This window comes from Sorex fumeus, unplaced genomic scaffold (genome assembly GCF_029834395.1).
Source record: "Sorex fumeus unplaced genomic scaffold, SorFum_2.1 ptg000009l, whole genome shotgun sequence".
Classification (NCBI taxonomy): Eukaryota; Metazoa; Chordata; class Mammalia; order Eulipotyphla; family Soricidae; genus Sorex; species Sorex fumeus.
Genome location: NW_026606066.1, coordinates 24,655,468 through 24,673,947, shown reverse-complemented (window position 1 = coordinate 24,673,947; position 18,480 = coordinate 24,655,468). Strand labels below are relative to the sequence as shown.

Below are 18,480 nucleotides of genomic sequence, written 5' to 3'. Positions count from 1 at the left end.
CAAAGAAAGCTGTCAGATACCACCATCATTAAAGTTCACAAAATCTGTCATTGAACAAGGCAAATAGTTCCCCACATAAGAAGTGGTTACACAGTATTGCCTCTGATAGTTCTACCAATTTTTTTTTATCTGAAAAAACATCAGCAAAACCCAAATTTAAGGACATTCACCAAATAACTGGTTTTAAATCTCCACTAGTATCAAGGTCATAAGAGATAAGATGAAACTAAGGAAGGAAAGATGTTCAAGGAAATTAAAGATAAATGGTATCTAATAAGATAAATGTCTGTCATTATTTAACCTTGGATTCAGGGCTGTTTTTTTAGGAATGTGTTCTTTGGAGTCTCACAGTCCTATTCTTGGAAGGGTGCCATGCACAAAACATTTCTAGTATTAAATAATAATAAAAATAAAGGACCCTGCCTATTGAAGTCAATTAAATATTTAGATTGGGTGTTTTGATTAAAACATATGCTTATTGTTTAACATTTACAAAATAAAGTAGATAAAACCTTTCTGCTTCTCAAATTGTAAATGTCTGACTTTGCCATATTTAACTTGATTATCTGAGCTTTGAAGAGATTGCATAGATAAAAGCAAATTAGAGTAGATTATTTTTCCTTCTTTTAGTATTAATGATAAAGTAAATATTTTATTCCTTCAATTTAGACTATATACATGGCATAGTTGATAGTTTCATAATGAACAAGCACTAGATTGGCACATATTATTTTGGATTCTTAATGCTACAAAATGAATACCCACAAAAAGCATTCTGTATCACAATGGGATTTTCCTCTTTGCTTTTCTTTCATCACAGACTTTATGTTAGAATTATAAATCTATGTTATGAATCTAGGACAGTGGCTTTCAACCTAACTACAGAGCAGAATAATTGTAGCCTTTTTTCTTTTTGTTTTTGGGTCACACCAGCAGTACTTAGGACTTGCTGCTGGCTCTATGCTCAGGGATCACTCCTGATGGGGCTTGGGGGACCATATTGGGGGCCAGGGAGGGATTGAACCTGGGTCAGCCACATGCAAGGCAAGCACCCTACCCTCTGTACTATTGCTCTCGCCGATGATTGGAAGCCTTTTAAAAACAAGCCCCAGTCTCAGGGGTTTATTCTTTAAAGCCCACCAGGTGTTTCCTTTGTGGGGACAGTTGGGAACACACTGGTCTAGGGGAGCAAAGGCACAGCAATATGTGTCAGAAAAATCATTCTTAGTCATTAAATTGCAATGCCAGAAATAAAAGGGTAGAGGGCTGAAGTAATAGCATAGCGGGTAGGGCATTTGCTTTGAATGCGGTCGACCCGGGTTTGATTCCCAGCATCCCATATGGTTCCCTGAGCACCTCTGGAGTAATCACTGAGTTTAGAGCCAGGAGTAAGCCCTGTGCATCTCCGGGTGTGACCCAAAAATAAAATAAAATAAATAAAAGGGTAGAGTTTCTAAAATCTTGAAATAATAGTATTTATTATTATTAAAACTAGAATTTAGCCTAAAGAGAAGACCTTGACCTTACTTTTCATATAATTTTAGTAATTCTAGTTATGGGATTTCTGTGGCTGATAGATGAGAGGCAAAATGCAAGCTGTAGGCTGTTTAATAATAGTTGTTAGGCATAAACAACAGCCTTAGGTCTCAACGCAAAGTAACTGATAGACATATGACTTTCAGCCACAAGACATGGTATATTATAGTCAGTATTCTTCAATAAAAGAATCAAATTAGTTTCTGTGCACTTTGGAAAGATATTTTGATTTTTAAGTTGATTGAAGTTGAGACATGGGAAAGAGTTTATACTTGACATGTTTATCTAGATGACTCACTTTTATAGAATGATAGTGTACTCATTAGTAGTAGCAGAAAAATGAGGCAGTGTTTTGTTTTTAAAAATAAATGAGAAAAGCACAATTGTTTGGGTATCTCATATGTCATGCCCAAGGGACCATGTGGTGCAAGGGCTTGAACCCAGCTCTGCTACACAGAAAGCATGTACTCCTGTCCTTTGAGTTATCTCCCCAGCTCTGAAGATGGTTTCCGGAAGCTAATAATAGTGGTATCCATTTTAAAATCTTAAAAATAGCCAGATTGTCTCTTCTTTTCAGTTTCTGTATGCTTTTTCAAAAGTGCTTTTGCGTGCTTTCTCCCCCACAGCAATCTCATGGTCTCGGCAGGCCTGTCTGGCTGCAGATTGCCGAGTCGGCTTACAGGTTCACTCTGGGCTCTGTTGCTGGAGGTGAGTGACATGTCTCCGTGCTGTTCCAAAAGCTTGTGTGAATGTAATATTATCTCACTAGGTTGACACAGATCAGCAAAGGTGCAGCGCATTGTTCCCGCAGGACAGAACTACAGGGCTTTTGGAAGGGTCTTTATGTTTTGCCTGTGATCAAGAGGGCTTGTCATAGTGGGGCCTTGGCCCTGTGGGTTCCAGTCTGTCTTCAGGACCACGCCTCTGCAGTACTGTGACAGTCTTTATTTTTTTTCTTTTTTGCTTTTTGGGTCACACCCAGCATTGCACAGGGGTTATTCCTGGCTCATGCACTCAGGAATGACTCCTGGTAGTGCTTGGGGAACCATATGGGATGCTGAGAATCGAACCCGGATCAGCCGCGTGCAAACGCCCTGCCCACTGCGATTGCTCTAGCCCCACTGTGAGAATCTTGAATTCAGTGCCACACTCACTTTAATTCTACTGGTTATAGCCAGTAGAATGGAGAATTATTAGACTGTGTTCATGGAGTTGGGGGTGGAGACTAGAAGGAAATCAGAATTTGAGGTACAGCTTTATTATGAAATAAAACAAACCCTCAAAGTGACTTGCTTTTACTTTTCTTGTATTTCTTTCTTTGCACCTCTCACCCCTTCCACTGATTGAAGAATGTTTAGACTGGTGGTTCATTTTTTACAATAAACCTGTCCTTCCTGCTCCTAGCCAGAATTTGAGAGGTGTTTTTTTGTATTAATACTCTCGATAGAAAATGTATAGACTGTGAAGTTGTTTTGTTGAAAACCTAAAGGCGTGATTAAAATACTTATGATTGGACCAGAGAGATAGTACAGCAGGTAGGACACCTGTCTTAGATATGGCTGATCAAGGTTCCATACCTGGCACCCCTTACGGTCTTTCGAACACTGCCAGAAGTGATTCCTTGTGTACTCAATAGTAGTAGCAGAAAAATGTAAGGAGTAAGCCCTGAGCACTGGTGGGTGTGGCCTGAAGATCAAGGAATGTATGAATTAAATGTAAATAGAATCCTTATAATTAAACAAAACAAGTCTAAACTGTTGGAATGATAGATTTTTTCTTTTCAGTCTTAGTTTTAGAACGTACAAGGTATAGTTTGATTTTCTTCAGTTGAAAAATATAATGAGGTTTTTGTTTTTCATTCCTAAGAAATTCTAATGTATGGCCCTTTTAAAACAAAGCAAAATCAAAGCAAAATATATGTTGAGCTTTGTTCTAAAATTAGGATTGTAACTAAGGCTAATTTACAAAAAATGTTAGCTGAAATTCACATTTTTTTGGCGCAGAATGTACTTCATTGTTTCAGTGTATGTTCACTGGGATGAGGCCCTGGTTTCTATCCCCAGCACCTCTGAAATATTGCAACTCCCTGTATATACCTACATATAGATATATACTTATCTTATGGGGAAACAGGTATGAATTTAGGCATCTGATGGGAGTAAAGACATTCCTTATAGGTAATAGTTCACTAGCTTAGAAAGTCAACTGTTGACTGCCTAGTATTGCTGATGATTTATTTGTCTGCAGAAGCAGCTGCATTTCTAGATCCCAGAAGTACCAGGGACCCTTTATCTAAACAGTCTCCTTTTTGAGAGTAGATACTCTATTTTATCTTCTGCTCCTTTGAGATGAGATTTATTGTCCTGCTAATTGTGTTCCTTTTTAAGCCTAAAAATTGTTTTCTTGGTAGCTGTGGGAGCCACTGCAGTCTATCCTATCGACCTGGTGAAGACCCGCATGCAGAACCAGCGTGGCACTGGCTCTGTAGTGGGCGAGCTGATGTACAAAAACAGCATTGACTGTTTTAAGAAAGTCTTGCGCTATGAGGGTTTCTTCGGACTGTACCGGGGTGAGTAAGCGAATCTCGATTGTTACTGTTTGTGCTTTGATGTTCCCAGCAATGGATCTTAAGTCACTTAAAAGGAAAACTCAGTGCATAGCCGGCCCAGTCAGACTCAGGCCTTCTCTTTATTTTCTCATTTTCTTTTTACCATTCTTGCTGGTAACGACTAATATTAGTCTATAAACAAGACCTTCATTCCTTCTTTCTACTGTTTATATTTCTTGGAATCGAGATCCTACACTTGCCCCAACATGGGTCTGTGGTGCCAATGATCTTAGAAACTGAGGCACATGTCTGCAGGTGGACTACAAGGAGACAGATGAGTAATAAGAGCTTCTTTTTTAAAAGAAGGTATGCACCCCTTTGTGAAATAGAAACCAGTCTGCAGGTTGAAGGTGACTTTACCCTTTAGCCACTACAGAAATACTATGTTTTTGTCTCTTTTTTAAGGTGACCATTCATAAGCCTCTTCCAGTGAGTCATCTGAAGTTTAAAAAAAAAAAAGGAAGAAAAGAAATACAATTAATTAATCACAGTCAGTTATAAAGATTTCTTGGGATTGGAGTGATAGTACCCTGGGTAGGGTGCTTGTCTTACACACCACCAACCTGGGTTCGATCCCTGGTACCACCTATGGTTTCTTGAGCCCTGCCAGGAGTAATCCCTGAGCACAGAGCCAGAATTAAGCCCTGAGTACTACTGGGTGTGACCCTAAAACAAAACAAAACAAAGAAAATAAGAAAAAAGAAAGATAAAAAGAAAACAATTGACTTCAAGTCACATTCTTACTCCTTTCCTCCCCCGTAGTTTCTGGGTCCTGAATAGAAACAGACAGATTTTCTTTTGCTGGAACATTACCACCAACTCTAGGCTTAGCGTATGTTTTCAGAGGCCCCAGCCCCATGCAGGATTCTCCCCACCCCCATCGGCTCTGTAGGAACTTGTCTCTTTGGAAAGGGAATGACTTTCATGTACGTGTTTTCACATTAGAATTTGGGGTTTCCTTTTGCAAAGGAGATTAATTTTTTAATCCCTGTGGGCGCCACTTGGAATTCTTTGAAAATACTCTCTACATGCTCAAGTCCAGAGCATTAATGTAATTTACTGTACTTGTTTGTTTGCACACACAATCTCATTTATCCTTAGCTCATTCGAGCTCTGTTGAATTGTTTGGCTTAGAACATCTTCCTAGGACAGAAAGACAGGACCTGAACAAGGCTTTATTCTCATGGATAGGATAAAAACATAATGTGTAGATACTCAAGTGAAAAATACTCAAATGAATTGTAATATAACAATTATATTTCAATAGAAGGTTTTGAGGATATTCCTATTTGGGCATTCATATGTAGAATAAGAAGAGAGTCACCCTGAAATCAATCTAGGCTCATATATTATGTTGCTGAGAATGAAAGTATTAATTTTATTCATTCATTCGAAACGCTAGCTCTCCTGTATTTTAGCTATATAGCATGTGCTCTGTGTGAAGAGGTAGGCACAGTCCTGAATCTGGTGGGTGCGTGTGAATACTTGAAACTGTGTTGAAATCTGTATATTCATACTTAAAAGGAAGCTGAGGGTTGAGAGGACCTAAGACCTTACCCCCACCCCTGCCATTTTAAATCTTTCTTTGTTGAATCTGTGTGTGTGTGTGTGTGTGTGTGTGTGTGTGTGTGTGTGATACTTCTAAAAGGAATAACTTCAATTGCAAGGAATCCAGATATATACTGCACAGTTTAGCCATTTCAGTGATGGCTGCTTACAGATACTCACTTAAGAATATTGTATTAATTAGGGGCTACACAGGTAGTACAGAAGGCAAGGTGCTTACCTTGTACACAGCTGACCCAGGTTCAATCCTTGGGACCCTTAAAACCTCCAGGAGTGATCCTAAGGACCCAGGAGTAAGCCCTGAGGACTGTCAAATGTGCCCACAAACAAAACAAAAAAAGAATGCAATGTTAATTAAGTAATACAATATAGTAATATAGTACATTAGAGCAGAAGGTCGAGAGATTGTTAGTTTTATTCATGATGAGAGCAGATAAAATCAGGGTTTTTTTCTTTTTTTTTTAAGAGTTGGATTCTTGTATTAGGGAGATGATTGTAGAAGTTCTGTATGTAAATACTATGATTATTGAGATTGTTATATTTTGCTTAGAACTGGTCCATTATTCTGTCAAATGACTGACAAGATTGTTGACAGATTAGCTTAAATTTCTTTACAGGCGCAACAATGATAAAATGACATAAATCAGTAGTTTATTAAATTCCCATGAGCCTTATTGAGGCAAGTTGTGAAACACATATTCATGCTGACATAGTTGTATGGGAATTAGATTAAAAGTAATAGACCCTGATAATGATGAGGGTTAGAAAGTTAAGACTGCCATCTGCTGATATGTTCTTTTAAATCAGTCGTCTACAAATTAAAGGTATGTGTGGATTTGTGTTTGTCATTGATAATTCATTTTGACTGACAGTAGCCTGTATGTATGAAATTACTTGCTGGCTCTCAACTCACAGAAAATCACTCAGCAGTATCCTCAAAGTAGGCTTAAGATCAGCAGTGAGTGTACAAACACATACCTAACCCCCTTGGCTGGGTGATGTAAGGGATAGAAAATGTTTATTGTTAGCAGTGTATAAAATGTATGCAAAAAAAGTATGCTAACAATTTGGATAATCTGTGTGCTTTAGTGAGCTGAGTCCTGTGAATATCTACAGATGTTGCATTTTTAATATATACGTATTTTTTTTCCAGTTTGCTGCCTGGGAAATTTAATTTTCTAAGTAAAATAATTATTTCCTTTGTTTTGGGGGATGGTTTCAAAATGTCTTAAGTTTGATAAATATTAGTACACAAAAATACAATGGGCCTATACTTTTTTAGAGATTCTTTTAAATGATAGTTAGAATTGACTTTTTAATTGCAATTGAGCTTCCTTATAAATGAGTGCTGACTCTTTACAATACCAGAAACTGGAAGAAACCTGAATGCCCAAGAACAGATGACTGGTTAAAGAAACTTTGGTACATCTACACAATGGAGTACTATGTAGCTCTTAGAAAAGATGAAGTCATGAAATTTACATACAAGTGGTACAACATGGAAAGTATCATGCTAAGCGAAATGAGTCAGAAAGAGAGGGATAGACATAGAAAGATTGCATTCATCTGGGGGATATAAAGTAACAAAATATGAGATTAATACCCAAGAATAGCTGAGATCAGCACCAGGAGGATTACTCCATAGCTTAGTGGCCAGTCGGGCATTCTAGAGGAAAGGGCAGGTCAGACAGAGAAGGGAACACCAAATAAAGGGTGTTTGGAGGACCCTCCCAGGAAGGGAGATGCATGTCGAAAGTGGACTATGGACTGAACATGTTTGCCACTCAATGCCTCTTTTGCAGACCACAACACCCAAAAGGAGAGAGAGAACACAGGGGATTGCCCTGCCACAGAGGCGGGGGGGGGGGGGATGGAGGGTTGGGGGTGGGGGGATATTATCCATGGTGGTGGAAAATGGGCACTGGTGGAGGGATGGGTATCTGATCATTGTATAATCAAACCCAAGCACAAAAAATTGTAAATCTACAACTGTACCTCATGGTGTTTCACTAATAAAAAAAATTAAAAAAAAATAAATGAGTGCTGAATTCTGGGTTTCTCTAAGGAGAAAATTATGGGAGTTGGTGTTCTATAATAATCAACTCATTGGAAAACGAAGCCCTAAAAGAAACATGGTTAAGAAATGGATATAGCCTCAAGAAAGCCTAAATGTTATATTGGGCATAAATTATATATATACATATGTATGTATACATATATATATATACAGAGTGTTTAGAATAATAATTTTTACATTTTATTTTTTGTAATCTTTAAGGAATTTTATTTTGTTTTGTTTTGGGGCCACATTCCATGGTGCTCAGAGCTTATTCTTGGCTCTGTGCTCAGGGACCAAAGAGGGCTGTCAAGTGTAGCGGGCTTGGTGGACCATATGTGGTATCAGGGATAGAACCCGGGTCGGGTACATGCGAGACAAACACACTGCCCACTGTACAATCTCTTCTACCCCAATGTATTTTCTTTTTCATTTTAATTAAAACCGTAAAGTGTTTGATGCATACATAATATGATGAAATCCTTTCTTTATATTTATGTATGATATATTTGTATTGTTAATAATTCTCTTTGTTTATCCAGGTCTGATACCACAACTTATAGGGGTTGCTCCAGAAAAGGCCATTAAGCTGACAGTAAGTTTGTCATTGATTTTGTTATTTAAATTAACATTAACCCAGAAATTAAAATGGCATCTTTGAGGCTGTCAGACTATTAAAACATTTTAAAGTTATATGTGTATGCTGGATAATTTTAATTTTTATCACAAGATATTTTTGTTGTCTTGGAAAAGCAGTAGAGCAGATTATTGGGAATTCTGTTTAACCACTCTTGTCTTTCTAACTTAGGTTAATGATTTTGTTCGAGACAAATTCACCAAAAGAGATGGCTCCATTCCACTTTATGCAGAAATCCTTGCTGGAGGTTGTGTAAGTATTAATTTGGGTGTTTCTTATGGAAAACATATTCCTTTAGTCCTCTGCATGTAGATCTACTATCTGAGTAACATTCCTGAACTCAGGAATTCTAAGATATTCTCAACAACCATATGGAATGATTTTTAAATTTCATTACATAATCTAATTGGTTTTGACTTTAGAAAAGAGGTGGTATTTTTATCAACTTGGTTCCCTCTACACTTTAAAAGTTCTAATTTTGAAAATATAAAAAAAAATGTAGTGTGTGTAGTATATATTAGCTGGAATTTTAACTTTGTGTGGGAATATTAGTATTGGATTAATAAAGTAATATTGGTCTCTTGTCTTTTAAGTGTAGGACTGAATAAGCCATTGTGATAAAATTACAATTTTCCTTCAGTAGGGACCAAGAAGTATAACTAACAGCCATAACTATGTTGAAGATAACAGATAATTCTTAACACAGGGATTTACTTGAATTATATTTAGTAAGAGAGATTAGAGCAATTTCTATCTTTAAATGTAGTATGATTTAGATGTAAGTTTGCAGCTCAACTAATTTATTTGTGGTGTCCATTTCACGTGTGGTAATAAGCAATTTATTTAAGTCTTAGTTACTCCAGATTGTTCTTAAAACCCTTAATAACTTCCAGTTGAGTTGGCTGACAGTCCCGGCTAAACCCTCCTCAGTTGTATGGAACTTGAGGTGATGAGGTTAGTGACCTCTGAGGCTTTTAAATCAGAGAAGATGGCCCGAGGGTCAGAGAGAGAAAACTGCTCTGGATTCCTCTTGATGAGATTTGTCAGCCCTTGCACATACCTGGGTTCCTCACTTTTCTGCAAACAGAGTTCTTACCAGAGTTCTTACGGAAGAGGGAGAGAGGGAGAGAGGGAGAGGGGGAGAGAGGGAAAGAGGGAGAGAGAAAGAGAGAGAGAGAGAGCAAGAGAGAGGAGTTTAAATGCTGTCATTATTTCTTGTGTAATGAGAGAACTTTTTTTTTTGCCACTCAGATATATAAGGAATTTACTTTTTCATTTGGTTATGTTTTTAAATTCAATTTTATTACAGTGTAGGCATATCTTTTCCAGAAATATCCTGGGTGTGCTCTCTGGGTTCCCTGTGGCTAATTATTTCTATTTCATTGGTGAAGGTTTTTGCTCCTTCCCATGTCTAATACGTGACCTAACTGTTAAACCATAGTCAGATATTTGGTGCTTTTGTTTTCTCCAGGTATGAACCCTCTTTCGGAGTTTGAACTTTGGGGGTTTCTCTTGAAGTCTGAGGAGCTTTGAGGGTTATGTTGACACTCTAAATCTCTCTCTTAATTATGACTCATTTCTGGAAGATTTGGATGAATTGTCTAAAAATCGACAGCAGGAAAATAGATCATTCTGGACACTTAAGCAGAAGGACTAGGTAGCCTGCATTTCTTCACCTCAAACATTTTCTGCTTCTCTCTTCCTAAATCTCATCATTCAGAGAGATAAAAATATATTGTAATGATTGAGTTTCTTCTTACTTAGTTCAGGCACACTATGTATGAATGATCAATAGAGCATCACCTGCTACTTCTCCCAGAAGTCCATGTGGTTGCATAGAGATTGAAGTCTTAAATGAAAAGATGAATCTGTGTATAATTTTGGGTATACTGGGCACTATGGCCAATCGGAATGCTCTATTTCCTGAACCAATCCTGGTAAGCAGCTGCCAAAGAAACACTGGGAAGAGGGGGCTGCCGTGAAGCTGACCTCCCCATCTAGGGGTGGTGATGGTGTGAAATGAGGGTCCAAGAGCCCTGTTGGCTTGAGGGTTCTCAGTTCCAGCAGGTGAGAGAAGAATGCTGCTGTTCTTGCAAAAAAAAAAATCTCTCTGTCAAAGGTGGTGTACCTAATGTAGTCATCGAATACAGGTCAATTAAATAAGTGGTTCAAACTTAGTGGCCAATGTTGGCTTTGTGGGAGTGTTTTCCCTAGTAGAGGACCATCTGTGCTTGAGTTCCTTGTGTATGTGAGGGAAATTATGCTATTCTGAAATGACTCTGCCGCTGTAGGTAAAATGATGGACAGTCACTAGATCTTGAAATAACCAAGAAAGAAAAAAAAAGTGGTCCGTATCTATCGGCACTTTACCTTTTTTATTCCACTGTATAGATAGTAACACATTTTGTTTTTAGATACTGTATGCTTTTTCTGTTGTTCTGTTTAATGCTTTTTTTTTTAAAGCATCTGATGTTTGAGGGGCTGGAGTGAGAGTCAGCAAGTAGGGCACTTGCCTTGCACTTTGCTTACCTGGGTTTGATCCCTGGCACCCCGTATAGTTTCCTGAGCCCTGCCAAGAGTGATCCCTGAGTGCAGAGTTAGGAGTTAGCACTGATCATAGCCGGGTATGGCCCAAAAAACAAAAGTAAGAAATAAATAAAAAGGATCTGATACATGCAAAAAATAGTAGACTGGTAGTAATTACATCTTAATAAAATGAATATTATATCCATCCACTCACTTAAAATATTAATGATATCATTAACATTGTTTTTTTTGCCTATTTTTTTTTATTGGGGAGGGTTCCCAGTGATGCAGTGCTACCGAGAAGCCACCACGATCACACTGGATGTTGCCATGAGGGCCGTGAAATGCCAGGGATTGAATTCAGGATCTGCATCTGCTCTGCCCCTTTGAGCTTTCTCCTCAGCTCCTGGTTTTCACTTTTGTTTTATTAGTCATTACTTTTTGGTTTGGAGGCTACATTGGGCAGTGTTCAGCAGTCACTCCCAGTGAGGTGGGAAGAAGGACCTGCTGCTCTTCAACCCTTTGTGCCATTTCCCTTGCCTCTGGTTTTTTGTTTTTAATGTAACTGTAATTTGAAGGATTGCTAATGAGCAGTTGGGACTCTTGTAACTGGGACGAACATTCTATAGTCATTATCTCATTATTTTTAATCTCAGTGAAAGGAAATAAAACTACAGTGAGAACTAGTACTTAGTAGATAGCCAACAACTGTCAATTCAGGCTGCTTTGCTCTCCGAGTTTATATTGATTCATATTTGCTATCTTTCATTCACTCACTCTTTCCTGTGTTCATTATTTGACTCAACAGCCTATCGAAGTTGAAGAGTTTAGAGCTCCTATCTTTCTTGTGGAGAACCAGAATTAGGATGTGCTTATATCGCACAGAGAAAAAGGATAGTTCCTGATTATTCTTACCAGATGAAACTTAATCTTAAATGCAATCATATTCCACTGTGTAATTTGTGTGTAGAATTCCTTATCATGATTTGCATCATTTCTACGTATCACCAAAGAAAATATGTGCTTATGATTATAATTAATCATAATAGCTACCATTTCTTGAGCATCTTGTACTGGGATGAAAACTTCGTAGACATTAACTCATTATTATTCCAAACTAGATTTGAAGAAACTGAAAGCTCAGTAGTATCAGTCCTTGGTTGATGGAAAATACTGAAATTCAAACCATTTTAGTCAAACTTCTTTTCTTTCTTCTTTCTTTCTTCCTTCCTTCCTTCCTTCCTTCCTTTCTTTCTTTCTTTCTTTCTTTCTTTCTTTCTTTCTTTCTTTCTGCCTTCCTCCCTTCCTCCCTTCCTCTCTCCCTACCTTTCTCCCTCCCTTCCTTCCTCTAGGATTGAACTTAGGGTCTCATGCATACAAAATGTGTATTCTGCCACTGAGCCACATCCTGGCTGCTCCATTTTTCATTCTTTATTCATTCATTCTCAATGAGTACCCGCTGTGTTTAAGAAGAAATTTAGACTATTTTATTTATACATAAATTATGGAACATACAGTTTTCCCTACATAAAGATTATATTCAGTGTTTTTAAAAAAATAAAATTGTGGAACCTTTACCTTAACAATATAAAACTTTTTTACTTAGCAAAAGAAGCATGGTAGCCTTCAGTCATCCATATCAGTTTGCTCCTACTCCCCTTGCTCAATGACTAATCAACTTTTTATTTCAATGGGCCAGAAAGATAGTGCAGCAGGTAAGGCACTTGCCTTGCATGTGCCTGACCTCAATTTGATCCCTGGCACTCCATAGAGCGCCCCCAAGCACCACCAGGGCTGAGCTCTGAGTACTGCTAGATATGACCCAAAAACCTACCAATCAGCCATCCACCCCCCGACCCTCTCCCCAAAACAAAACAAAACAAGACTTTGTATTTCTGTAGACTCACCACTTCTGTGAATTTTATGTAATGGAATAATCAGTGTGTGATCTTTTGTGACTAGGTTCTTTCACTTTGCATATTGTTTTCAAGGTTCATCCATATTATAGAATTATCAGTATTTCATGCTTTTTATTATCAGTATTTCATGTAATATTCCATCATATAGATATTCTGTGGGATGGAGTGATAGCACAGTGGGTAGGGTATTTGCCTTGCACGCGGCTGACCTTGGTTCGATTCCTCCGCCCCTCTCGGAGAGCCCAGCAAGCTGCCCTACATAAAAAAGAATTTATGTTTTTATTTTTTTAAAAACACTGAATATAATCTTTATGTAGGGAAAACTGTATGTTCCATATCCGCACAGCAGAGCATGGCAGGCTACCCATAACATATTCGATATGCCAAAAATGGTAACAACAAGTCTGACAATTTGTTCTGAGACGTTACTGGTGCCCACTCGAGCAAATTGATGAACAACAGGAGGACAGTGCTACAGTGCAGCGCTATAGATATTCCATATTTTGTTGATCCATTCAACAGTTGTTTAATTTTGGTTTCTTTTTCCCTTGGCAATTATGAAAAATTTTGCAGTATGCACTCATTGATAAAATTTTGTGTGGACTTAATGTTCTCATTTTTCTTGGATATATACTTAGCAGTCCTAACCTAATAGGATTATGGCAACTTTTCATTTTGATATAATGTAAATTATGAGGGACTGGATCAGTAGTACAGCGGGTAGGTTGCAAGCAAAGCTTTCCATTGCACATACATGGTTGACTCGGGTTCAATCCCTGGCATTCCTTATGGTCCCTTGAGTCTGGCAAGAGTGATCTCTGAGTGCAGAGTCAAATGTAAACCCTGAGCACAGCCAGGTATGTATCCCTGCCCTCCTCCCAAAAAAGAATGTGAATTATCAAAAAGACAAGAATGCAGTATGTATTTATTTTTAAAAATTTTGGGGTAGGGGGGAGGTCGACACCTGGTGATGGCTCAGGAGCTATTCCTGACTCTGTACTCAGGAATTTAGGAATTACTTGAGGTGTTCAAGGAGCCATATGGGATACTTGGGATTGAACCTGGGTCAGCCAAGTGCGAGGCCAGCACCTTTGCAATGCAATCTCTTTCTGCCTCCCCTCCCCCCCCCGTTCTTAAAAGAAACAGCAAGTATTTATCAGTACATAGAGAGAAGGAAACTTATGTGCCCTGTAGTTGAAATGCAGATTAGTTCAACCACTATATAAAATAGCCTCAAAAAATTAAAAATAGACCTGCCATAAGAACCAGTCGTTCCACTTCTGTATATTTACTCAAAAAATAAAACCAAAAATACTAATTAAGAAAGATATGTATCCCTCAGTTACCATTGCAACACTATTTATAATGGTCCAGCTCTGGAGCATTCTAACTGCCACAAAAAATGAGTAGACAAAGGAGTTTGGTAGCAGCTTGTGTATGTGGCTGTGTGTGTATGTGTGCGCGTGCACACACATACACATACACGCACACACTCACAGTGGAATGGTAGATAAGATAGGGGTTGTCACAGGAGTCCCTGGTGTCATCTAAGGAAACCAAGATATAAAAAGTGATGACCCACCTAAGGTGACAAAATTATTGGCATAGTCAACATCCTTCCAAACTTAGAATCATTCAGCTCTTATAAGCCTGCATTCTCCCTTCAGTGTATGTGGACCTGTGTGTGCCCCCCCCTCCACACACACACACACAGAGTTACATCAATAAAGATATGTTGTAGCGGCTCCTTAAGGAATGTCTTCCTCAGCACTTACAGCTTACATCTCTTTAAGGAGTCATTTGGAAATAGTTTCTCCAAGTTCTGTCTCCAGGTATCAGTTATGGTTCTAACTTTCTGAGCAAACATAAGCATACTAGTTAAAAACTCTTAAATATTTATGTCAAAAGTGAATTATAATAGGCATGTAAAGATTTTGATTCTTCCCAGGACCCTCATTAGCATTCTGTTTTGTATGTATGTTCAGACCCTAATCCTAATAAATTTGTAACATCACTGAGAAACAGAAATGTGCCGTTTGCCCTCTTTTTTCCTTTCCTTCTGTTGTTACTTTGATGAGACAGTTGCACACACACTTGTCTCTGATGCTTGCACACTCAGACACAGATCTCTGCAGGGGTTGTACACTCAGCCGCAAGGCTGGGATCCCAGCTTGCCTCTATTGCAGGCACCTCTCTCTCTCTCTCTCTCTCTCTCTCTCCCCCCACTCTTCCCTCCCCTCCCCCCTCCTTCCCTCCCCTCCCCCCCCTCCTTCCCTCCCCTCCCCTCCCCTCTCCTCCCCCCTCTCTCTCTGTTTGCTGCCCTCTGGGGGATGCACGCCCAGGTGGGATGCCTATGCTCATTCTGGTTGTATTGCTTGCCAGTGCTCAAAGCACTTCCCTTGTGGTACTCAAGCTTATGCCTGCTCTGTGTTGCACACCTGCCTGCGGCATTTAAAGCTCTTTAGTTATACTTGCCTGGGGATCATACCCTTAATTTTTTTTATATTGAGCTTCTGTGGTTTACCGTGTTATTAATAATGGTTTCTCTTGCACATGATTCCAGCCCATACCCATCACTACTGTAGTCCTCCTCATGACCCCTGCCTCCCCCAGGGACCTCAAACCCCCTTCCTCCCTTGCTCCCCTTCAGTTTTCTGGATCATTTCTCCCATTGTGTTGCCTTTGACTCTGTTGCTACCTTGCTGTGTATATTTATACACATATGAGAGAGATCATTCTGTGTCTGTCCCCTTCCTTCTGAGTTCACTTGGCACGATCTCCTCTAGTTCCATGCATGTTGCTGTAAATTGCAGGCTTTTGTTCTTTCTGAGAGCTGCAGAGCATTCCACTGTGTATATATATCACAACTTCTTGATCTATGTATCTGTAATTAGGCTTTTGGGTTGTTTGCATGGCTTGACTAAATGCTGCGATGAACATAGGTGTGTGTATATCCTTTCAAATTAGCGCTTTTGTTTTTTGGGAATCGATGCCTAGGAGTGGAATTGCTGGATTGGGGGTCTAACACCTCCTAGTTGTGATGCTCACACAGACCCGGATGCCTTGTGCCTGAGACCACATGCACGAACAGCAGAGTCTCTGGGTCCTTGCTTGGCACAGGGCCCCAGGGGGAGGGGGCAGCTCCAGGGATCAACCCCATAGCTACACATTTGTAAAATTTGTGCTTAGCCCATTGGGCTGAGCCCCAGACTCCCATTTAAAAAATTTCATTTCATCATTTCATCATCCTGTTAATCGTCGATTGCCTCAAGCAGGCCCCAGTAACGTCTCTTTCATCCTAGCCATGAGATTATATTCACGGCTCTTTAGGAGAATGAGACCCATCATTGTTACTGGTATTTGGCATATTTGGTACGCCACGGGGAGTTTGCCAGACTCTGCCCTGTGGGCAGGCTACATACGATAGCCTGCAAGTTTGTCCAAAGTAGGAATGAGATAATAAGATGCCATAAAGAAAAGTTCTGATAAGATGTCGCGGCCGCGCGGTTCCAGGATCTGGATTTTATAGTCTCTGAGTCTTGGCCGCTGATAGGATTACACGGCGCAAGGGGGCCAGGTGGTGGGTGTGACCCCCGCCTGCTGGAATTTGGAGGATCTGGATGGAAGATGCTGGACTCCAATCCGAGTAGGCTTGGAGGTCTCGGCCCCGGAACCCGCGTGGCTTTGTCCCTCTGCCAGTACCTTCATGTGTGCGGAGAGTGGTCTCAGCATGGTGGTGGCTGGTCCTGGAGGTCTTTGGCTGCCGGAGCCCCAGTCGGGGTGGGGAGGAAAGCTCGACCCGCTCCCCTCCAAGGGGTCCCGGCGAGGGACACCCAGGCACGGGGTATTTAAAAAATATCCTAGTATAAAAAAAATAGTGGGGCTGGAGCGATGAAACAGCGGGTAGGGCATTTGCCTTGCTTGCAGTCAATTCAGGTTCAATCCCTGGCATCCCATATGGTCCCTCAAGCACTGCCAGGGGTAATTCCTGAGTACAGAGCCAGGAGTAACCCTTGAGCATTGCTGGGTGTGACCCAAAAAGCAAAAAAAATAATAATAATAATTAAAAAATAATAGTATGAGACAAATATCTAAGGCCAGGGAAAACAGGGATCAGGAAGCAGGAAGATGGGCAGTGGTTGGAAATTACCACAAGTGTTTGGCGGAGATTTGCGGGGGTGGGGGCGGAGGGTATTTAAGGTAGACGAGAGTTCAGTATGATAACTATAGTCGGAAATCACTTGACAAGAACTGGGTTTTGAAAGTAGGTAAAGGAATATACATGGATAACCTTTCAGCATCTGTATTGCAAACCATAATGCCTAAAAGGGAGGGGAGTGGGGGGAGAGAGAAATGGGAGGGAGAGAGAGAAAGAGAAAGAGAAAGAGAGAGAGAGAGAGAGAGAGAGAGAGAGAGAGAGAGAGAGAGAGCTGGTGCTACATAATTACACTGGTGGAGGGATGGGTGTTGAAACATTGTATTACTGAAACCCAGTCATGTATAGCTTTGTAATGGATAGCTATGGATGGCTAGCTATCCACAATGGATAGATCTATCTCATGGTGATTCAATAAAATAAAATAAAATAAATATCCTAGAGCATCTTAGAAAGAAACAGCATTTTTCATGGCTTTGTAAAATATTTAAGACTGATGATACGTGAAACATAGTGACTGTGTTTTCCTGTTTCTTCTCAGTCAGCCCTGGTGACAGCAATGTAGCTTTCATTAATCTGGTCATTTTAAATCCATGTTTTTTGTACGTCTGTTCAAAGAGCTGCAGTGGCCCTAAATTGAAATTAGATTTTCATTAATCTCTTAAGGGAAGGCTTTATAGTGAATTGTTCAGATTTGGACATTTTGTGGTTGGAGGGAAATAATTTGCTATTTCCCTCCAAAAAGTTTGCTGGAGACAATAGATCAAAGAAGGAAGTAAAAAGTGACTTGGCTCCAGCTCTTGGTGACTTCTGCCCTGGGGGAGGATCATGAGGGCAGGAGGTTGGACAGCCCTAATCCCATCTCAGTCCCTTGGCCTCCTTAGATGAGAGGAAGGGGACGTGGCAATTGCATCTGTTTTCTCTAACCTCGGCTGTCAGCATTAGTTGGTTTATTCTCCATTTTTAAAGTGTAAAGTGTATGTGAGGGCTGGAGAGAGAGTAGAGGGGTAAAGGCATTTGCCTTGCACACGGCCAAGCCTGATTCAGTCCCCAAGCACTGTCAGGGGCGGCACCTGGGCTCAGAGCAAGAAGGGGCCCCTCAGCACTGCCCGGTGTGCCCCCTACCCCCAAATGCTTATGACACAATCTTACATGGAAGTTTTTCCATTTTTGCTGCATATGGGTAACTTGTTCAAAATGAGGTTTATTCCCTTTCATTGTGTCTTTGTAATTCAGTTCTTATCCATAGGAATGACAATTCTGAAAACAGAAGGCGTCAAAGTTTTATATAAATGCTTGCCTTCCTTTGAAAAATTAAGCAGGGCTAGAAAGATAGGACAGCAGGCCTTGCATGCACATGGCTGACCTGGGTTTGTCTCCTGACATCACATACGGATCCCTGAGCACAGAGCAAGGAGTTAGCCCTAAACACAGCTGGCTGTGGCCCCCAAAACAACAAGACAACGTCAGAATAGA

At 40.0% G+C, this 18,480-nt stretch overlaps 1 protein-coding gene across 5 annotated transcripts in view; it reads left to right on the top strand.

Moving 5' to 3' along the window:
- Nucleotides 1-18,480, top strand: part of SLC25A12 (solute carrier family 25 member 12) — a 193,422-nt gene that overhangs the window by 160,181 nt on the left and 14,761 nt on the right. For all 5 annotated transcript variants that reach the window (XM_056110183.1, XM_056110182.1, XM_056110187.1 and 2 more), the window contains 4 exons: nucleotides 2,163-2,244; nucleotides 3,947-4,105; nucleotides 8,309-8,361; nucleotides 8,575-8,655. In XM_056110183.1, coding sequence (XP_055966158.1) covers nucleotides 2,163-2,244; nucleotides 3,947-4,105; nucleotides 8,309-8,361; nucleotides 8,575-8,655 — 375 coding nt within the window. The remainder of the gene's footprint in view (nucleotides 1-2,162; nucleotides 2,245-3,946; nucleotides 4,106-8,308; nucleotides 8,362-8,574; nucleotides 8,656-18,480) is intronic.